General features: G+C 39.8%; 2 protein-coding genes across 2 annotated transcripts in view; one reads left to right on the top strand and one right to left on the bottom strand.

Annotated features, from left to right (window-relative positions):
* The window catches only part of mtor (mechanistic target of rapamycin kinase), a 61,700-nt gene that overhangs the window by 8,164 nt on the left and 33,371 nt on the right, over positions 1-20,165 (top strand). Inside the window, exons 18-28 of the mRNA XM_087782412.1 lie at positions 913-1,042; positions 4,306-4,556; positions 4,638-4,724; positions 7,138-7,305; positions 8,656-8,768; positions 9,350-9,512; positions 9,932-10,024; positions 10,358-10,504; positions 11,419-11,561; positions 11,913-12,075; positions 12,157-12,302. Coding sequence (XP_087638538.1) covers positions 913-1,042; positions 4,306-4,556; positions 4,638-4,724; positions 7,138-7,305; positions 8,656-8,768; positions 9,350-9,512; positions 9,932-10,024; positions 10,358-10,504; positions 11,419-11,561; positions 11,913-12,075; positions 12,157-12,302 — 1,604 coding nt within the window. The remainder of the gene's footprint in view (positions 1-912; positions 1,043-4,305; positions 4,557-4,637; positions 4,725-7,137; positions 7,306-8,655; positions 8,769-9,349; positions 9,513-9,931; positions 10,025-10,357; positions 10,505-11,418; positions 11,562-11,912; positions 12,076-12,156; positions 12,303-20,165) is intronic.
* angptl7 (angiopoietin like 7) lies at positions 15,794-18,447 on the bottom strand. The gene is made up of 5 exons (XM_087782117.1): positions 17,985-18,447; positions 17,283-17,383; positions 17,016-17,210; positions 16,613-16,808; positions 15,794-16,542 (listed from the first exon to the last, which is right to left on the bottom strand). The coding sequence occupies exons 1-5, from the start codon at positions 18,337-18,339 to the stop codon at positions 16,373-16,375; spliced, it is 1,017 nt and encodes a 338-aa protein (XP_087638243.1). The 5' UTR covers positions 18,340-18,447; the 3' UTR covers positions 15,794-16,372.

The raw sequence follows: 20,165 nt of genomic DNA, 5'->3' as shown, positions 1-20,165 counted from the left end.
AGTCCTTTTTAGCACGAGAAGAAAAACCGATACTACTTATTCAATAGTATTAAAATAAATCTAGGTCATTAAGTATTGAAATAAATGTACTATCAAATAAAATCAAAATGTTCAATCAGTACAGCTACTGATACCTTCACTTTGATATGGTGTATGATACTTTTCTCTATATTCATTTTATTAAGATTCATTTTATAAGATGAAAATGACATTACACTTAGTACATCCTTCAGTTTTTTTTCAGCTTTGGTAAATGTCATTGCTGTTTTCCTACTTAAAAAATAAATGATAATAATTTCAGTACAAAAGAACACATGATAACAAGTGATCTGATGTTCACTGCGTTTGTCACCGATCAAACTCTCTTTATAAAAAATCCACACATGATCACATTTTGATCATGTGACACATGGCACAAGAAACAAGTTGAAACCAATGCATTTCCGTCGGTTCCACAAAAGAACCAAAAGTTCCATACCCTCGTCAGAGAAATTCTTATTTCTAACTTATTGCTAATTGTAAATGATAAGAATTTAAAACAAACTATAATAAGAGTTTCTCAATAAATGATCTTCATGAGAAATGTATTTTTCAAATAAAATGATTTTCTTTGGTGACTTGTTTGTCTTATAAGAACTAATCATTCTCTGTTTAAATAGATTAAACAGTCAATAACTTTTTATTAATGTATTGACTGTCTGTAATGTATTTGACTGCACTGTCAAATAAAATAACGCAGAATTATCTTGGCATGGTTCGCTAAGTCTCCACAAGAACGTTGTCGATTCTCCCTTCATACAGAGATTTTTTTTGTGTCAACATATGTTTGCCTTGAGAGCGACTGTGCAGACTGATCTTAAAAAAAAAAAAAAATCCAGAGTGAATGAATGTTTAAACTTGTGTCTCATAAAGGCCATCCGTGTGCTGGGTCTTCTTGGAGCACTGGACCCGTACAAGCACAAGGTGAACATCGGCATGATCGACCAATCACGAGACGCCTCAGCTGTCAGCCTGTCCGAGTCCAAGTCGAGTCAGGATTCTGGTAAGCCAACGATAACGTTGCTAACGGCAGCTCTGGGAGCTGTTGAGGTTGTGCCTTTCCCGGCAAAATTATGAAAATGAATTAGTTAAACTCCTGATTTTGTGTTATTTTGAGTATCGAATACCCAGGGATACAGCTGGAAAAAGCCTTTGCAACTTTTTTCTCTGTTATTCTTCTTCAACACAGACTCCATTTGAAACCCCACAGCCAATATTTCAGGACATTGACGCCCCAAACTATATGAATTTTACATCCTAATTATGTTGGTCTTGATTTAATTAATAGAATGTAGACATTTGTTTCACATTTTCACACACACAAGTGAATAATTAACTTTTTTCACCTGCTTATTCTGGGTCAGGTAGAGCCTATCCCTGCTACGTTACTCACATCTACAGACAATTGAGTCTTTCATTGAATTTCATAGTGGTCAAAATAAATGACCGACGGATTCACTCCAAACCCAGAGTTTCCCCAAGTCAGAATTGAACCAGCCACCTTTTTGCTTTTAGGCTCTTGACTTGATGATTTGAGTTTCCCTAAACCTGCATAATTGACAATGTATTACTACTTGAGTCAAATATGCCAGCATGTGATTAAGTTTAGTTTCTTCTGTGTGTTGTGTTCGTACTTAAATGTGTCGACCAAAACCTTATTTTGGTTAAATTATTACAATTTCTCAATCTGGCTGACATTATCTATTAAAACACAGTCTGTTAAAACGTTTTAAATTCATCAGGTTTTTTTTATGACTTGGCTGTGTAACAGTTAATAAATCCAAAGCTGTTTATGAGCAGAACATTTTGAAATGATATGTCTGTTCTGTAAGAAAATCACTTTTGCTGGTTTAAAAAAAACAAAACAACGCAACCAAATCAAACATTCAGTTTTTTTTTTTTTCACTTCTCATTCCAACCCACACAAAGAAGAGGCGTTTGAAAATAGAATGTTATTTATTTTGGTGGAAAAAGTTGTGGACTTTTATTATTCCGTAAAAGATCCTGAGATTTATTAATGAGATGTTTCTTTTAATCTCTTCAAAGTCTGGACTGTTTATGTCTGCTATTCCCTGAATAAAACACAGGGAGGACAATGAGAGTGGCAACAAAAATAATTGAGACTTCAGGGAGTTTAACACTGTTTTATTTTTTAACTTTCATCTGTCGTTCATGAATGGCCATTATAGTTGAATTAAATTACAATAAAAGATCATCAAGACAGATGATCAAATAATATGTTTTTCAAACAGAACTAATTGAAATACCCAGGGATATTCGCAAGACTACAATTATGGACATAATCCTTATTTAATATGCTATGAATTTAATTGATATCGGACATGTTTGAATTTTAAAGCAAGCTTATCTGATCCATTTCTTCTCCCATATAATTAACAAATGAAGCTGAAAATCTCGAAATATGCCTTCCTTATTATGTATTATTCAGTATATTGTTGAACTCTAATACGAGATGGACACATTTACATTTTCATGGGGGGGTCTTCTGCCCACTTTTCCCACCTTTCTCTTAACCTGATCAATTTATCTCCATCCTCAATCCATCACTAAGAGGTCATTAATTAATTATCAATAAGTAAGTAATGGTTATTTCTTAAGCTCCTCAAGATGTTTTGTCGAGCAGTTTGGGAGTCCATAAGGCATTGAGATCAGGGGGACACTACTGGGTTACTGGAAGTGCTGTCAGGACATCCAGCTCTGTTCCTGTATGTGTGGGTGACTTGTTGATTCCTCTCACACAAGTGTTATTCATTACTTCACCATTCACGATATTTGTTTGAAAGACTCATCCTGACTCATGCGAATAACGTCTAAAGGACGTCAAGTACTGATCTGCCTGCAACAATCCCTATCAATCCTGACTTGCTGAAACTAGAACAGTAAAAATGTCTGACTGTAAAGCCCCCTCTTTAGACCGCGGGCGATCCAACAGCCTGTTTTGTCTGCAGTCCAAAGTCTTAAGGGACACAACTGGCGCAGCTGAAACTGAACTCGTGCAGAAAGCCAATGAAACGCTGAATACCAGACGTCTGTTTTCTCGGATTGCTTGTAAAGCTCAATGGCCCGACGTGGATGTATTGATAGGCTCGCCCCTCCAGTTCTTTCCAGTCCTTCAAAAAACTTTCCTCAATTTGCCTATCTGAGAAATAAATGATGCTTATATAGTTTTTCATGCCGAACGAACGACTTTTATTCAATAATAAACGCCGTCTGGACACACTTTATTAATTTTTATCGCTTGAATTAATCTAAAAATGATTGTTTTTTTTTAATTCGAGCCAGCCTATTACTTCTGGTTATAAAGTCATGAGTAACCCATGCTCGGTCTCCAGATGTCTACTCAAATATATGTACTCTAGCGTTTCGTTTTATGAATCTTAGGTCGCCCTCTTAAATAGTCTCATGTCAGCTTTTTCTGAATATTTCCCTCTCTTTAAACTATTTTAAAAACAGCTTTTGCAAGTGGGTTTCTAGGTCAACAGTCATCATTGGATTGAAGACCGTTATTGTGACGTTCATTTAATCGCACAGATGTAGTTTTGCCTCTCCCAAATTCAATCTCCGAGGAATGCGAGCTCTCAAGTATTTGTGCGTCGATCAACGATGTCGTGTTACGTAGTGGTAATGGTAGCCGCAGCTTCAATGCTTGGACGACCCATTCATCTGCGGGAGACGTGCTTCCATCGCATTCCAACTGTGATAAGACGGATCAGTAATTGCGGGATGGAAACTGGCGTGGGCTCCTCCGTTAATGTCTGTATTGGACAACGCAATGATTGCAATAGTTATTGTGTTAGCTCGAGCCGTGTATCTGCATACAATCTTGCGGACCCGTGTAGGGAAATAGAAAACGGCATTCGTTGTTTTTTAGAGTTGACCTCTACTTGAGGAAATACTGTTGGACTGAAAAATGATAAACATCTGTTGAAGATCATTTTATTACGGACCTAAAATCAAATGAAATCCTCTGCCAAAAAATGCATCCCAAATTGACAGAGGATGTTGAATGAAGGCACATTGATTTTTAAAATCTGAAACTAGTAGAAAAAAATACTCGATCATTTCAAATATTGTCATTTTTAAAGCATAGGTTTCAAGCTATAAACAAATTTAAGTAGATATATGGACATTTGAAGCAGTTGTTGTTGTTTTACTGAAGGTTAAACTAGAATTGAATAGGCCACAAAAATATGTGACACCTGCTGCCATCTAAAGTGTCGACACTAACCCTCCATCTACCTTCAGCCGACTACAGCACCAGTGAGATGCTGGTCAACATGGGGAACCTGCCGCTGGATGAGTTTTACCCGGCCGTGGCCATCGTCACCCTCATGCGCATCCTGAGAGACCCCTCTCTGTCCAACCACCACACCATGGTGGTCCAGGCGGTCACCTTCATCTTCAAGTCTCTGGGTCTCAAGTGTGTCCAGTTTCTGCCCCAAGTCATGCCCACTTTTCTGAACGTCATCAGGGTCTGTGACGCCAGCATCCGAGAAGTAAACAGTGAATCTTAATTAAAAAAAAAAAAGTTTTATCTGTGTTACTTGACCTTTTGACTCAATGTTTTTCCCCTTCAGTTCCTCTTTCAGCAGATGGGAATGGTGGTGTGTTTCGTGAAGATCCATATCCGGCCCTACATGGATGACATCTTCACCCTCATCAGAGTGAGTAATTATCACAGCTCACCCGTCAGTCAGTTTTGGCCGGTTTTCCGGTGGGCCATGAATGAGGCATGGCATGAGGGAATGAGAGGCTCGTAGAAGGGTAGTGGGAATGTACCTTGGCACTCTGTGCTTGGTCATCAACCCTCCCTTTGTTGAATTTGAATGACTGTTTGGTTTTTTTAAGTGGAGTCAAATGTTGACAAAGGGAAATTTGAGATGGGTATGTAGCTGTTATTTATCTATATTGTGATTAAAATCTGTATTTGTAACTGTAAGTGTCACTCTCAATACATTAGTATCTGCTGAATTAATTTAGAATGGCTTCATCCATTGGAAAAATAGAAAAGTATTCTCATTAACCAAGTAGGTCAGCGAAACTTCTTCATTAAACCCCAGTTTGCAAATGTTGAACCTCGTCTCCGAAATAAAAGTAGACTCCTGTATTTTTCCATTTGGCCCTGGTAAGGACTGCCCTTAATATTGCTTCCCCATCTACCGGATTTATTTTCCTCCAAGTTGAGCAAACAGCTGCAAACTGTAATTGCAGTCGGTTGTTTTCTCCCCTTTCCTCATTAGGACTAATGTGTTTAGGGCCTCTGGATAAATCCTGGCTGCTTGTCGCACAGCATGAACAGCCTGATGCTCATTTAACAAAAAGAAGGGATTAATGTGTATTATGCCTTTATTATGTCATGTTTTTGTGTGTTTTTATTGAACAATTAGTTATTTAAAATACACTTAAAATGAGGCTGCGATCATGGGAAACTAAGCAGCATTAAAGCATATTAAATGGTGGATAACTGAGTCTTATATTAATTTGTTAATAAATTCCTCAAGTTAATTCCTGGTCAGATAAGGTTCACTTTTAATGCATACCACTGTAGTCTCCCAGCCCATGTGACCACTTTTAGTTTGTTTCGTGGAGTGCCACACGCAACCTTTAAATCCAAATGGATCACTGTGAGCTGCAGCTATGCTGATGTTGGGGCGGAAAAATGACGTAAAAGCTTGAAAAATATTGACAAATCATCGTATCAGTAAGCTCAGGTTGCATAATTTTAATAATTATTATACAATATTATATAATCAAATATCCTCAAAATAATAATTTAAGAAATAATATTCATATTTTTTAAATAAATGAAAAACAAATTGAACAATTTTCAACTGTTACCAAAACTATTTTAATCTGAAATCCAACTATTTTATCTGTAAAAAAAACATTTTCTTCTGTTATCGATTTAATATCGGATGAAAATAGTATATTTTTAACTGAAATCGAACTATATTCTTCTCAAATTAGTTTGATTACAGTTAAAAACAGCTGTATTAACAATATTAAACTGTATAAAAACTATTTGAATACATCAAACATGTGTTTTAGAGATTGAAAATGAATTTACTTATCAAGATAAACCATATAACCATAACTTTTCAATGTTGTTTAAATGTTTTTTGTATGTTGTTTTGTGGTGCAACCAATGGAAAACGCTCTGGACAAAGTTGAAAACTCTGAGCTACTTTTTCCCTCACGTTCTCCATTTCCTTCACGGGTGTTATGACGTCTCGGTTCACCTTTATCACATGATGTGAAACAACTGCTAAAGTCATAGTCCCTGCACTTGGACGAACAGACTTGTCTCGCACATAATTATCAAGTGAGGCACAAAATATCATATGACCGCCTTTGTGTTGGAATCCGAGGAACAGTTGCAAACACATTTGTAATGACGGTTACCCCTGGTGCAAGAACTGGACCAGTGCGTCTTGGGTCCCTGTGAGTTAATAAATGGGACAAAGAATCTATTCATTTGTGCTCCAGCTCAGCCTCTGCATCCAGATGAGGGGGCTGGTAGAGCCATTCAGGATACACACTGCAGTCAGGCAGGGAAAGCAGGAAGCTGGGAGCTGCTCAGGACTCTAGTTACTGACAAAACACCTCAGCCAGAGCTCACAGCTGAAGCCCATTGACTGACTGATGTGCTGCATGACCTCAGGTCCTGCACTTCTGATCACTATCTCTGAAATTAAGGGGTCACGTCTTGATAAAATAAACCCGTGGGCTGGAGTCGGATGGGCCGCGAGGTCGACATTTTCGTCTGAGGTCATCCAGAATCGTGACGATGTGTGTCAGCCAGCTGAATACGTATTCTTTTGAATGGAAAATTGGCTGATTTATTTTGCGCAGACTTTGATTAAAGCGCACTCCACCTCAGTTCCCTTACTGACTTTATAAGAAAAGACAATCGCATTGGATCTTCTCCGAGTTGGACCTTCACTTATTCAGGTCATAGACATTTAAAAAAAAGAAACCTCTTCCACAGAAGGTTTAAACTAAAGCGAAAACCCTCTGGTTTCTCACAATGTGCTTTAAAAAATGTCAACCGTAGCTTCAATACCATCTGTGTTGCAGGAGTATTGGACGCCCAACAACCCCATGCAGAACACCATCATCCTTCTGATCGAGCAGATTGTCGTGGCCCTGGGGGGAGAGTTCAAACTCTACCTGCCTCAGCTCATACCCCACATGCTCCGCGTCTTCATGCACGACAACAGCACCGGCCGCAGTGTCACAATCAAGGTGAGTCGAGTCCCTAAAATGCAAGTTTAACCTCAAAACTAAAAAATATTTCTATGTTTCAAACCTGTGAGACCAATTATTGTTACCTCCTGAGTGTATTGCTGCTCTGAATAAGTTAGTAAAATGTCACATATTATTAACTTCCAGTCGTTTAATAAGATTTTAAAGATCAATTGACGGATTGTACTGTTTTTCTGAGTAGTTCCATTCCTCTTAGCGAGTGTTTAACGGTGCCTTTTTCACTCCACACTCTTTCAAAAAGCAATACAAGTCTGCCCACATTTGACTTAGTAGAGGCCTGCTTTCTGTTTGAGGTTTCCTTCAATGTCTATGAGGTCCATTCAGTTTTCAGACGGCATAGACCTGTAGTTGACACGCTCTCCTGTTTCAGCCATGGTTTTCCCTAAAATCTTTAATTTATAGTTTCAGCAAAGACCACAGTCCTATGATAAGCACCGTGGTCGTCCGTCGTCCTCTTTCGTGTGGTGCTGTTTCGTCTCAAAGTCTGCCGTATTAGATAACCCAGCAGTCTGGATGGTCCATAACTCAGTCCGGGGTCTGGAGCAGAAGCCAGACCCAAAAAACCTGAGGTCTCCTAAATTGGAGCGAATGGGAGTCATGTTTCCCACCAGCCCAAAAGGGAGGACAAGAAAAATATACTTCCATCGTTTTAGGGAGCTCATCAAGCTGAGCTGATTCACCCCCAGCACATGCACACACACGTTCTCACTTCCACCTCCACTTCCTGCTGTCTCGCCTGCGCAATTTGGACTCCAGTTCATGAAGTGTTGCTTTGGGGGTGCGCAGTGGCAACATACGTCATCTTTTTAACTCTTGCTGATGTCCTGTGGAGAATTTAAGACTTTTTTTCCCCTCTGACGCAGCTCATCATTTGCTTTGAATTTACTCTAACTTGTGCACAATAGACTCTTCTGACTTCATTTGTCAACAGAATTCTTTGTATGGATAAGATTTTTTTTTTTAAATCACAATATTTCTTTACAAGTGCTGCCAGAATCCTGTTGAGCATTTACATTTATTGGATCCATTAGAGTCTGCACAAAGGTGAAATTGCTTCTCCTGTTGACGGACATGTCTGGCCTTTGGAATAAACACATTAATTTATAAGCCCATTAACCTTTTCCCCAAAGAACACAGTGATAATATCAATCCTGTATCTGTTTTCCAACACTCCTTTACTGCTTATTTTTACATCCACCATGAAAGAAAGGGATGAAACACAAGTTCAGTACAACGATTTCTCATTTTTTTCCTTCATCTTGTCAGGCTAACCGTTACGAAAAGAAAGGTGCTACAGACTTACGGTGTAATAATGTTCCTCTGTTTCAGCTTCTGAATGCCATCCAGCTGTTTGGTGCCAACCTTGATGACTACCTTCACCTGCTGCTGCCGCCTATTGTCAAGTTGTTTGACGCTTCTGATGTGCCGCTGCACGCTCGGAAGTCAGTACTTTTCTGTTTTCCCATTTTTTTTTTTTACATTTCTGTCGCCACTACAGAATTTATTTATAATACTTTTGTTTGTTAACTATGAAATGAAATGCATATATAGCTCTTTAATGATTCAAATAATGAAAGATATATAAGGATACAGTATTTGACAATCAAAACCATAGCTTGTTACGACACATTCAAAGTTATTTTTCTCTATTCACACATTTAAACAGCAGATAAACTTAAACACAACCACAGAACTTGGTGGGAACCACCAAATACTGCACCAACCTCACTTGTGATTGGTTGCTACAATAGTTTACTTAAATTCCAAGTCTATATTGCTATGTCAAAAGTGATTGTTTGGCTGGGAGGCAAAGCATAATAGGAGCATTTCCAGTCACCAATACTGAAAGTTCTCTTAAGAGGGATGTCACTTTATATGCTATGTTGAGTATGCAAGTTATAATGTTGCTAAATAAATGTTGTTAATTTAAAAATATAAATGCATTAGCAGACTGTGATGTAGATTTTCTTTGGTGAAAGTTACAATTAAGTTTAGCTAAACCTGTTTCCATTATTCATTCCAGAGTCGCCTTGGAGACACTGGATCGCTTGACAGAGTCCCTGGATTTTACAGATTACGCCTCTCGCATCATCCACCCAATTGTCCGGTCGCTCGACACCACCCCTGAGCTGCGCTCAACCTCCATGGACACCCTTTCCTCATTAGTGTTCCAGTTAGGCAAGAAGGTAGCTGTCTCCAGGGCTCGCTTTAGATCTCGCTATTATTCGGCACGCCGACGACAGCGCACCATTGGGTTCACTTCCCAAGGCTTTATTACTTCCTGCCAGACTGCTGATGTCATTGACGGTCGGGCCGTGTGGGGGGTGGTGGTGTTTATGAGCCTGGATGAGGTCAATCTTGATCTTTCCCTCCACCTATTCCTTCTATCATTTGGCTAGTCTAACCTCAAAATACCAGCCACATCTGGCAACTCGTGCGCAGAGGAAGCTTTTGATCTGGCTCGGGTGGTAAAGTACAAGTGCAACCAAGTTGGTGAAATGAGGTTTTTGGAGTAAAGAAAACAGGATTGAAGTGGCACCTTGTAATCAAGCCGGAGTACACAAAACCCGCATATTTACTCTTCCTGCTTTCCTCTAATTTGCAGTACCAAATCTTCATCCCGATGGTAAACAAGGTGATGCTCAAGCACAGGATCAACCACCAGCGCTATGATATTCTCATTTGTCGGATCGTCAAGGTGAGTTATTTGACATTTGTTTTAATTGTTTGTACAATATTTGGACAGGCTCCTCGAACATTTGTCACATGCCTGATGAGGCTGAAACTTAACAGCTGCTTTCACCACCGAGTGGCTCCACATGGTCAAGACAAATATTACATAATCTTTAAAAAGAAAGCCTGACAACCTTGTTGCGCTTCATCCTAATTTTCATCCTCTGTTTATCATTAGTTACACCAAAGAGAGGAAACGTATTGTTATACAAAGTCTTTTTTTTTTGCTGTCATGACTTCACAGCTGAACTGTGTGTGGCCCTTTTGTGTGTGGTCTGTGTGTTTGCGATCATAACAGGGTTACACTCTGGCAGAGGAAGAGGAGGATCCTCTCATCTTTCAGCATCGCCAGCTCCGTGGCAACCAAGGGGATGCTCTGGTCAGCGGGCCGGTAGAAGCGGGGCCCATGAAGAAGCTTCATGTCAGCACAACGGCCCTACAGAAGGTCAGAATTGATTGCTTGTCTCGTTTTCCATTCCGGAGTCTGTTTCTTCTTATATATATCCTTTTGTGTTCATGTGGTAATGACACATGGACATACAAACAAGACAAACACCAATTCCAGAATATCAAGTCCAGATGCTTCCATTGAACTGGGACTGCAGCACAAATGTTCCCTTAATAACAATAATCCATGAGAAACACGTGCGATGTAAAACGAGACCAATTACTAAGTCACGAACAAGAATACAATTGAAGTTGTCTAAAGCTTGGGTTTGGTTTTTTTGATCAATTGGAACCATTAAATAACGGTTTAAATTGATAATTGCCTTTACAAATGATTAAAAAAAGTTAGAGATGAGGGGAAACACGGTTGGTTGAGTTGCTGGGTTTGTCGGCCCAAGCAAAGTTGTGTAGCATAATTTCAAACTCAAAGTACAATTATAGAAAATCACATTAAATAAAGGTAAATACAATTTTGATGTTATACAGCTATAATTGTTATTTTAATTGTATGTGTGGTCATTCGGCAAGGATGTTTGTGCTCATCACTACTGACGGTTTTAAAGTTTAATCGTACATTTTTTGCTTTGATCTGGTCTTAAATTTCTACAGCTGCATTAACGTAAATAACATCTTACAAAAGCTGAAGCTCAGTTCATATTTCTGTTTTGTTGTAAAGTTTTGAGTGAAGCTTTCGACTATATTCATTTATGTCTATAGAATTACAGTTCATACCTTAACGCTATTTGGCAAGACATCCAACCCTGCAGTGCCATGAACCTGGCACACTACACCTTTTCCAAATGTATTTAAAAACATCTTGTCCCAACAATACTTCCTTACTCCGGTGTTATGATGTCGCTGTCTAAAAACCTAACAATAAGCAAATCCCCACTGCTTCTCTCCCTCCCTCAGGCCTGGGGTGCTGCCAGAAAAGTATCTAAAGATGACTGGCTGGAGTGGTTGAGGCGTTTGAGCGTGGTGCTGCTGAAAGAGTCTTCTTCCCCGGCGCTGCGGTCGTGCTGGTCACTGGCCCAAACGTACATTCCTCTCGCCAGGTACACCGCTTCACTGACGGCAGCCTTTGTGAAACCAGCTTCTGCTTATTTAATTTGGTGTTTCATTTCTTTTGTTGTAACTACTCTAGTCTCCGCTTGTATAATATTTATATAGCGTTGAGTCATAGCAGAGTTACAACTTTTGGGATTTTGAGGAGAAAAAAAAAGCTTCCAGCCGGCTACCGCATTAAACCTGTTTGTATTCACTGGCAGCTCCACATGAGATATGAACCGAAAACGTGCAGCAGATTTGTAAAGAAAATCTGAAATCCTGAACATAAAACCACTTTAGTTTTTCATCTGAATAAATGATTGTGTTTTAATAAACGGGATATTCTTGCTTCCTTCCAGGGACCTGTTCAATGCAGCCTTTCTGTCCTGTTGGTCCGAGTTAAGTGAGGATCAACAGGATGAGCTGATCCGGAGCATTGAGTTGGCGCTGACCTCGCAGGACATCGCTGAGGTTACACAGACGCTGCTCAACCTGGCCGAGTTCATGGAGCACAGTGACAAGGTCGGTGTTGTCCATGAGGATGACTCAATGCTGAGTCATGACTAGATGTCCTCACAGATTGGAAAAACTTCTTTTCACTAGGGTCCTTTGCCTCTAAGAGACGATAACGGCATTGTGCTGCTGGGAGAACGAGCCGCCAAATGTCGAGCTTATGCAAAAGCTTTGCATTACAAAGAGCTGGAGTTCCAGAAAGGGCCTTCACCTCTGATCCTAGAATCACTTATCAGGTAAGCGATCGGAAGTCTTAACCATTGTGTTGTCTCTGGGTCAAGGTGACTCGAGGGCCCGAAACCAAATATGTTTGAGGTATCCCTTGTGTTTCCTCTGGGTCAAGGTGAACAACCTCCCCGACTTCCAGAAATGCATATGTGGATGTCGTTCACATTGACCCAGAGGAAACACAAGGGATAAAATGGACGTGTCCAGATGTTTCCAAAGTACAACCTAAACACAAACACTTAGGTGGGGTAGGCAATCTAAAAAATGTTGTGAGCAAGCGAGAGTCCATCCCCCTCTTTTCAGAATGTTATCGTCCAAAATATTTGTAAGACATTTTTTTTTTTACGGTATTATACAGGTTTGCTAAAATATTTGATCAATGAACATTTAATTAACTGGCTACGATCGATGTGTGAGAGGGATTTTAAAATGAATAAATAAAGAATATTCCAAAATGTCGAATTAAAATTTCAAATATGCGACAATGCCTGAGCAAAGAATATAAGCGGCGATAATGTGGTGCAAGAAAACTTTTAGATAAATCTGCGTTTAGCACACTCTGACCTTGTGAAAACATATTTAAATTCACTTTAAAATGATGAAATACTTGGCAGAGGAAGCTGAACCACAATTATCATGCATTTAGGGGAGAGATGTCAGAGAGCGGACAAGTTATTGGTGAGGTCAGCATAAATTTGACAACTTCATCCATTTAATGTCAACAAAATTGGAATATTGCACTGTATTCCAAACAGATCGCTAAAAAATATGGTTGCGTTGCCAAACAAAACAAGCCGGGACGCCAGTACACTATCATCTGTGCATGTAGGTTACAAACACAAACTGACCCTTCGCGTTTCTCATTTCCATTAGAGTGCTTTTCTAAATACTTTTTGCATAATATCATATTATTATTATTTTTTTAATATCCCCGTGTGGAGTTATCAGCATAAAGAAAACTCTGCTGTCCAACTTATTGTATTACAAATATGACTTTGCCAAAGTTCAGTTCTAATCTTATAAATACAAAGTATATGACAATATAAATTTCCTCTCCTCATAACCCTTTGATATCAGCTGTCATCTTTTCCGACCTTTATCCCACCCCCCCCCCACCTTCTGGATTTCTCCGACTCCAATCGCTATGAAGAAATCTGTTTTCCAGGCTTCTAATTGGAAGCTTTCCTTCTTTTCATCTACGAGTGTCTGGATTTGTGTTTCTCGTCGGCCTGCTTTCAATTTCCCAGGAGCCCTGATGATGATGAATGATGGGAGCCGGCATTCTGGTGTTTTCAATATCCCCATCTGGTTCTCACCTCTCTAGCGTTATCCCGTAAAAAGATACGGAGGCCGGTGTGTAAATGAACTGCAGACCTCTAGTGCCCTCCCGGTCTTATTATTTATAAGTATACACATTCTGATGACGCAGAGCCATGACCTCTGTCCTCATTCCTGCCTTCAGGTTTTTTTTTACACCATGTCCTTAAAATTCTTGAGCACTTTGGGATTATTGGATCTGAATAAGTGCACTAATAATAGCGACTTTATTATTTGAAACTGGTACAACTTATGTGTGAGGATTAGTTTGTGGCCAGGCTTGAAGGTCAGGCTTCATGATTATTGATGGTGCCAGGAAAAGGGTCCGGTTTTCCTTGTAATTACACCAAAAGAAGCATTCCTTCAATTGAGCTTTAACTTTGGGTGTTTGTTGATCACTGATGCTGTTGGTGTGGTTCTTAGCTCTGTTTTCCCCATTATTTCTCTTCGAGACAATAAACTTGTGAGGAAAATGGAAATGAATGGAAATGTGTTGAAATTAAGATGCTGGGAAAGAACATTAATCTTGAAGAGTGTCAAACTCTGAGGGCCAAATGTGACCGGCAACAGCTTGAAACGGAATTTGGTGAGAGCAAGTTGATGCTTGTGCTGTCAAGTGAAAAAACAAAGTGTCCTTTGGTGATTTTTGGGTTTTAATTATTGAAGGAATGTCTTACCATTATTTCGAAGAGGAACACATTTGATAAATTGAAAACCAGCGGAAGCCAAATGTGAAGACTGAAGTTACAAGAGTTATCTTATTATAACTTTTAATTAAAACCTCCTATATCTTAAACCATTTCACTATGGAATTGAAATTGAAAATTCTTCAAAGACAGACAGGAAAGACATTAACATTATTTATAAGTTGGTGTTTTCATTTAAATAATTGATAATTGTTAAAACCTTTTGTGACATTTAAGACCTTTTATTTTTTACAAAGATTAATGTTGTGTATTTTACATTTTCTGGTTGAATATTACAGTTTTAAATGGAAGACCGGTTGCGCATTATATCTTATAATGTAAATGATTACAACAATGGCTTTTTTTAACTATTATTCACTATTCTAGACTGTTAAATACGGATAAATATTGTATACATATATATACTTGGAGTTTTAAATGTTAGCCCCCTTGCCTGATGGAGTTGGACCCCCTGTTGTAGAGCATATATGTCTTAGTTGAAAACTAAGTGGATGGAAGTTAAAATTGGGTGAATCATTGTGATCTAGTTTTCCATCTTTGTATTTTATTTAAAGCAGCATTATGGAGTGACGACAGATATTCGAAAGAGATTTTCTTCTGCAGGCCTGAAACATTGATTTGCTTTGCCCCATTATGTTACAATTTCTGAACCTTTAGAGGGTGTATTCGGAAAGACTTTCTACTTACTGGCAGCCTAGCCAAAGGTCATTTTTAAATGCCCACCAAACGCTCTCCTGTTCTAGCGGGTTAAATTCCTGAAAGGGTACTTGATAGTTTTTACGCTTTAAATGGACGTTCGCTTCGACCGCGTCACCCTTTTAAATGGCAAGAATTTAGCAGCGCCGACCACGAAGCTACTTTTGAACAAAGGGTGTTATTGTTTTAAGGGTAGTTAAACCGGTAGGATTTTACCTTCAAGCATGACACCGGTGTGTGGTCCTCATTCCCCAAATCACTTGGATGCCCAGGGACCTTTGGCCAAAGTGTCAGGGATCGACCTTGGGGTCAAAGGTGGGCGACGGAGAGAAAATATCCCGTCATTACGGGACACAAATGGACACATTGTGCTAAAGAGGCAGGAAGTTGACTTGAACTCACTTGTATATATTATTTGTATATGTATATATTTGTGTGTATTTGTGCTAAGACAAAGTTTGAAGTCCTTTTCTTAAATTAAGACTTTCACTACTGCTGAAAGTGGTAAGGAAATTTATAATAGAATATTTTTCCATAATTCTGAATTAATAAAGAAGCTTAGACATCTGTCGCTTTAAAAGATACTCTTATCAAGAAAAAAATAACGCCTTAAACATCTCTATGTATTCATCTTTTTTTGACCAATGTGAATATACTTGTTGTGCATACATGATAAAATGGTAGCATTTTCATGATTCTTACCAAATTATTTATTTGGCATATCTACTCATAGGTTTACTGCACCTCCGATTAATTCCAGTACAAGTTCATGAACATGGTTGTTTTAAAAATATGTTTATTTTCTGTCACAAAACTTAATTACAGAGCTGTACACATTTTACAAGTTCAGTCATCAATGGTTAGTGTTGAACTGCACCAAAATCAGTTGGGTTCCCACCCTTCGCGGGCCAGTCAGGTTCAGGATAAGCTTTACACATTGAATAAATGAATGAAATCATAAATCGATGGATAATTCACATCTCTTTGGTCCCAACCCAGCAACTTCGCAATTTCCTTTAAATAGACTTTCAACAGTTCTTAATATTTTTGACCTGAACTTGATGTTGCTGTCATTCAAAGTCGAGTTAAAAACCCACACTAGTGCTTTCAAGTTAAATGAAAGAATCCACTTTTTAAAATAAAACATTTACTGATAAATATACAAAGGAGAAAAAAAAATACAATTTACAATCAGGCGGTAAAAGTTCAACATTCATCATAGAAACGTAACCAGAGCATTACAAAAAAACGTTCATTCTTTTCGCAGTCGAGTGAAAAAGTTGTAGCCGAGCAGGTGCTTGTGCGTCCTCTGTCCACTCACGTGAAGGATCTCGAGCCAGGAGACACATCTGAAGCACTTATGGTTGAAAGCCAACTGGCCTGACCTTCATCTCCACTTTCTTGAGGGAGTAGTTGGGCCCATGCCATCCGTACCAAGTGATCCCATCTGTGTTCTTCATGTGCTCGCCGTAGCGGTAGAATACGCCGTTCACGTTGGAGTCGGTGCAACAGTTGTACCAGTAACCACCTTCAGGAAGTGTTAGGAAAGGCCGTGAGATGATTGCAAAAGTGAAAATTAAAGCGAGTTTGAGTGTTACCTTTGCGTAGGGATGCACAGTTATCCACACACTTGTCGTTGTCTTTGTTCATGGTGCTGAAGTTGGTGTTGTTGTGGTACCGCAGGGAGTCGCCAGCGTTTCCACTGTAGTTGGCGAGCAGCAGCTTATAGCTGTTGAGCTCATTACTGACGGTGAAGTAGCCATACTCTGCATAACGGGTCTGTCCGGCCCAGTCCTACGTTGGAAAACACATATAATATGATTTAAAGCGAGGCGGTTATATTGACCATTGCATACTGTCTCGGGTGAACCTCTTTGAAAAGCAGTAATTGGAATGGAAGATTCCTGTCATTATGCCCTAGTCGTACCACTTAACGGCTAATGGACGGTTTATGTCCTCTTTTCTCTTAAGTGTCTAAAGATGTGTTTGCCAACCCTTTACCTCCAGCTCAATCCTGAGCACACTGGGCCGCCTTGTTAGTCGGAAGATGTTGTCATTGCCCAGCCAGAAGTCTCCACGGATGGATCCAAATCCGGCCTTGTACTGCTTCCAGTCACGGTTGAATGACGTCAGACCAATCTTTCGCCTTTGAATCACAGTCCAGCCGCCGCCGTTCGTCTCCATATCGCAGAACACCTAAAAGCATTTAGCGGCGCCCGGTGTTAGGAATGTAAAGCCCCGCAGTTTAAAAATAAATCTGCTACTCACGCTTTGTTCTGGGGTACCCAAAAACTCGTCTTTAGGAAGTTTGTACTCCCCGGAGATCTTGTAGCTTTTGGTGTAGAGGGATGCACAGTCGTATATGGCATCTGAGGAGGAAGATATTATTCAGAATTTATCAAAAGGCTTTACTATTGTGTACTTTTTTTGTGATGTCACGTGTTCTGCACTTCCCCTGTAATCTTCCCCGGTCTTTATAAAAGACTCCTGTGTTCTCCTGGGTGACGGCATGGCTGTGACCGAGCTCCGTACCACGGTCATGGTATTGTAATAATAAACGTCGTCATGCCTGGTTCGGCTCCCAGTGGCAGCCAGCGCTGATTAGCAGCGTTTCAATGCTAAGCTGAGGTGGCTTCGGCGCCGTTAATTGACGGCTCCACTGATGCTGCCCTACAACTCCCATTAGTGGCAACACTTTGATCTGACTGAGACCGATTCACAAGAAGTCAAGGGGTGATTTTCACAGGTAGAATTATATATAAATATAGAGTGATGTCATTTTGACAAAATTACTGGTCTTTTTTGGAACATTCCTGAGAACTTATACTTTATATTCGAGGTATTTGTTCTTGTCTGATCATATCATTGGAAATGCAATCCTCATTAAAGTGTTTATTTTTAAACAATACACAGTTAAGTTGCTAAGAAAGGGATAATTGAGATAAATGAAGGTTAATAATAAACACTCACCTGCTGAAGTCTGAGTCGCGGACTGAAGCGTTTGCAGCTGCATGATCTCCACACGGTTGTTAATCTCTGAGTACTTGCTCTCAGCCTCGGTGACCCGGGCTTCTTGCTGCCGGTTCTGCTTGTCCAGATCCATTATTTGCCTCACGACGTTCATCAGGTCTGCCTCCTGCCTGCGACTCAGCTCCTCGAGGAGACTGGTCAGGTTGGCCACCTGAACCTTGAGCGAGCGGACCTCATCGCAACACTGGGCTTTCACCGGCTTCTGGGGCGAGAACCTCTTCTTGTGGCTCTGGGCCTGGGTCTCCAAAAGAAGGAGCAGCATGAGCCCCATGGCGACTAAGCTTAAGTTGGCCATTTGTGAGTGATAAGTTCAGTTGCTGGTGTAGAGTCTCTTCAAAGGTTGCCCAGATCTTCTCTGACCAGTAGCTCACCCTCACTCTATTTTATTTCCTTGTTGAAGCCCTCCTCTGTCTGAGCATCTTAAATATTTTGCATGTGGGTCCCTCCCCCTATCGTATTGTGCTCTACCCTGCTTGAAGTACCTTCCCCCCCAACACCAGACACCTCTTCGTCATACTTTCTCTCATTCTGTACAAGTTGAGCTCACGTGTCATTTTGTCAGGTGTTTGAGTTTTCTTGTTTTCCTTTATCTGTAAACTTTATTTCTTGCAGATTCACCGAGCAGTTACTGAAGGTCTTAAAACGAAAGCCTGCAAGTGTCATTTCCTTCCGTTTGAACGTTGAAATTACCCCCACTAATGATAGATTTTAATCCATCCTTGGGGTTGAGTATTAATTTGGCCTTAACATGCCAAGAGATGTGTGAAGTAACTAAGCGCTCTTAATTATAGGTTGGGCATTCAGTAGATGCTCCCACTTTAAAGCAGATGTTAGGCAGGAGTGTTCCCCACCCAGATTTGTTTTTGAGACCAGTACGAGGCGGCTCGTTCCACAAGCAGAATATTTGGTCAATTGCATGATTTCATATTTAAATTTTGGCCTAGTTCTTTTCTGTTTTGATGGAAAACTTTCACTGCCATGGTTATTTATACTCTTGGTGACCTTTATCGGTTTTTGATGTGGCTAATTCCCACGTCAATGCATTTGATCATAGAGTACTTGTGTCCAACCAAATAATTTTATGAAGCCCAAGTGAGCTTTTAACAAGTTAACATTTAACTTGGATCCAAACAAAAAGTAGTTGTTACTTCTGTATGTCCACGTCATCACCTACAGAAATAAGTGGTCAAGCTTTGCCCTTTTTTATTAATCAGGAAATTCCAAAAACGTTACCACGTGGAAGGATTAAGTTGTGAGAGAAAACAATGTATTCACTGCTAGTTATGCTAAATTATCTGTCAATAACTGAATGAGATGCTGATCTATCATCCTAGAGATTTTTTGTGATTTTTTTTATTTGGCCCACTTCTGGGACAATCTTGTTTCTTTAATCTTAAAACCCTCGTCATAGACAATATCCTTAACAGAGAACGGTCCACCACATACAGTATGGTGTTCCTCAAAATAACTATATTGCATGAGTGGTGCAAGTAATTTAAAACACAAATTGAAGAAATTGACCATAATGCAAGTTCTTGTTTGAGCGTAATGAGTGGAACACCACAACACAATTCAGTGGTCAACTGTGGAAGGAATTTAAATATCTGGATTATGTTTTTGGTAGATGTGCTAATGTTGTGCTCGTATTCATATACCACAAAATGGAAATCTAGTTAGCAAATTTAAACAGCATTTTCGTTTGTTCTGTCACGTGAATTCTGTTCTTTTTAAAATGCTCCTCGGAATTACTCTGGAACGGTAACAATTGGGAGTAAGGAGCTTCAAAACTCGAGTACATACTGTGACTTCTATCCTCTCAAGCATAGAACTGATAATTTCGTGCCCTCAAGTGCACCCTGCGCTGACGGAGGAAGGGGCATTTCAGATGGTTCTGCTCAATATCATTCTTCTCACACGGGAGTCTCAGCTTGATGACTAAAACAACCTTCTTATATTACAAAATATATACTCGTCTATTAGCACTGTCTGTAACTCCTTTGAGGTGTCGCGGTGCCCAAGTCAAATATTTACAAGTGTGTGCGCTTGTGTCATTCCCGGGAAGTTTGCTCACTGAATGTTCCTGGCCCCTTGACGTTTTTCCCTTTTACTCACCCCATCTGT

Source organism: Callionymus lyra, chromosome 19, assembly GCF_982586985.1.
Source record: "Callionymus lyra chromosome 19, fCalLyr1.hap1.1, whole genome shotgun sequence".
NCBI lineage: Eukaryota > Metazoa > Chordata > Actinopteri > Syngnathiformes > Callionymidae > Callionymus > Callionymus lyra.
The sequence above is the reverse complement of the archived record's forward strand: the minus strand, read 5'-3'. Positions and strand labels throughout refer to the sequence as shown.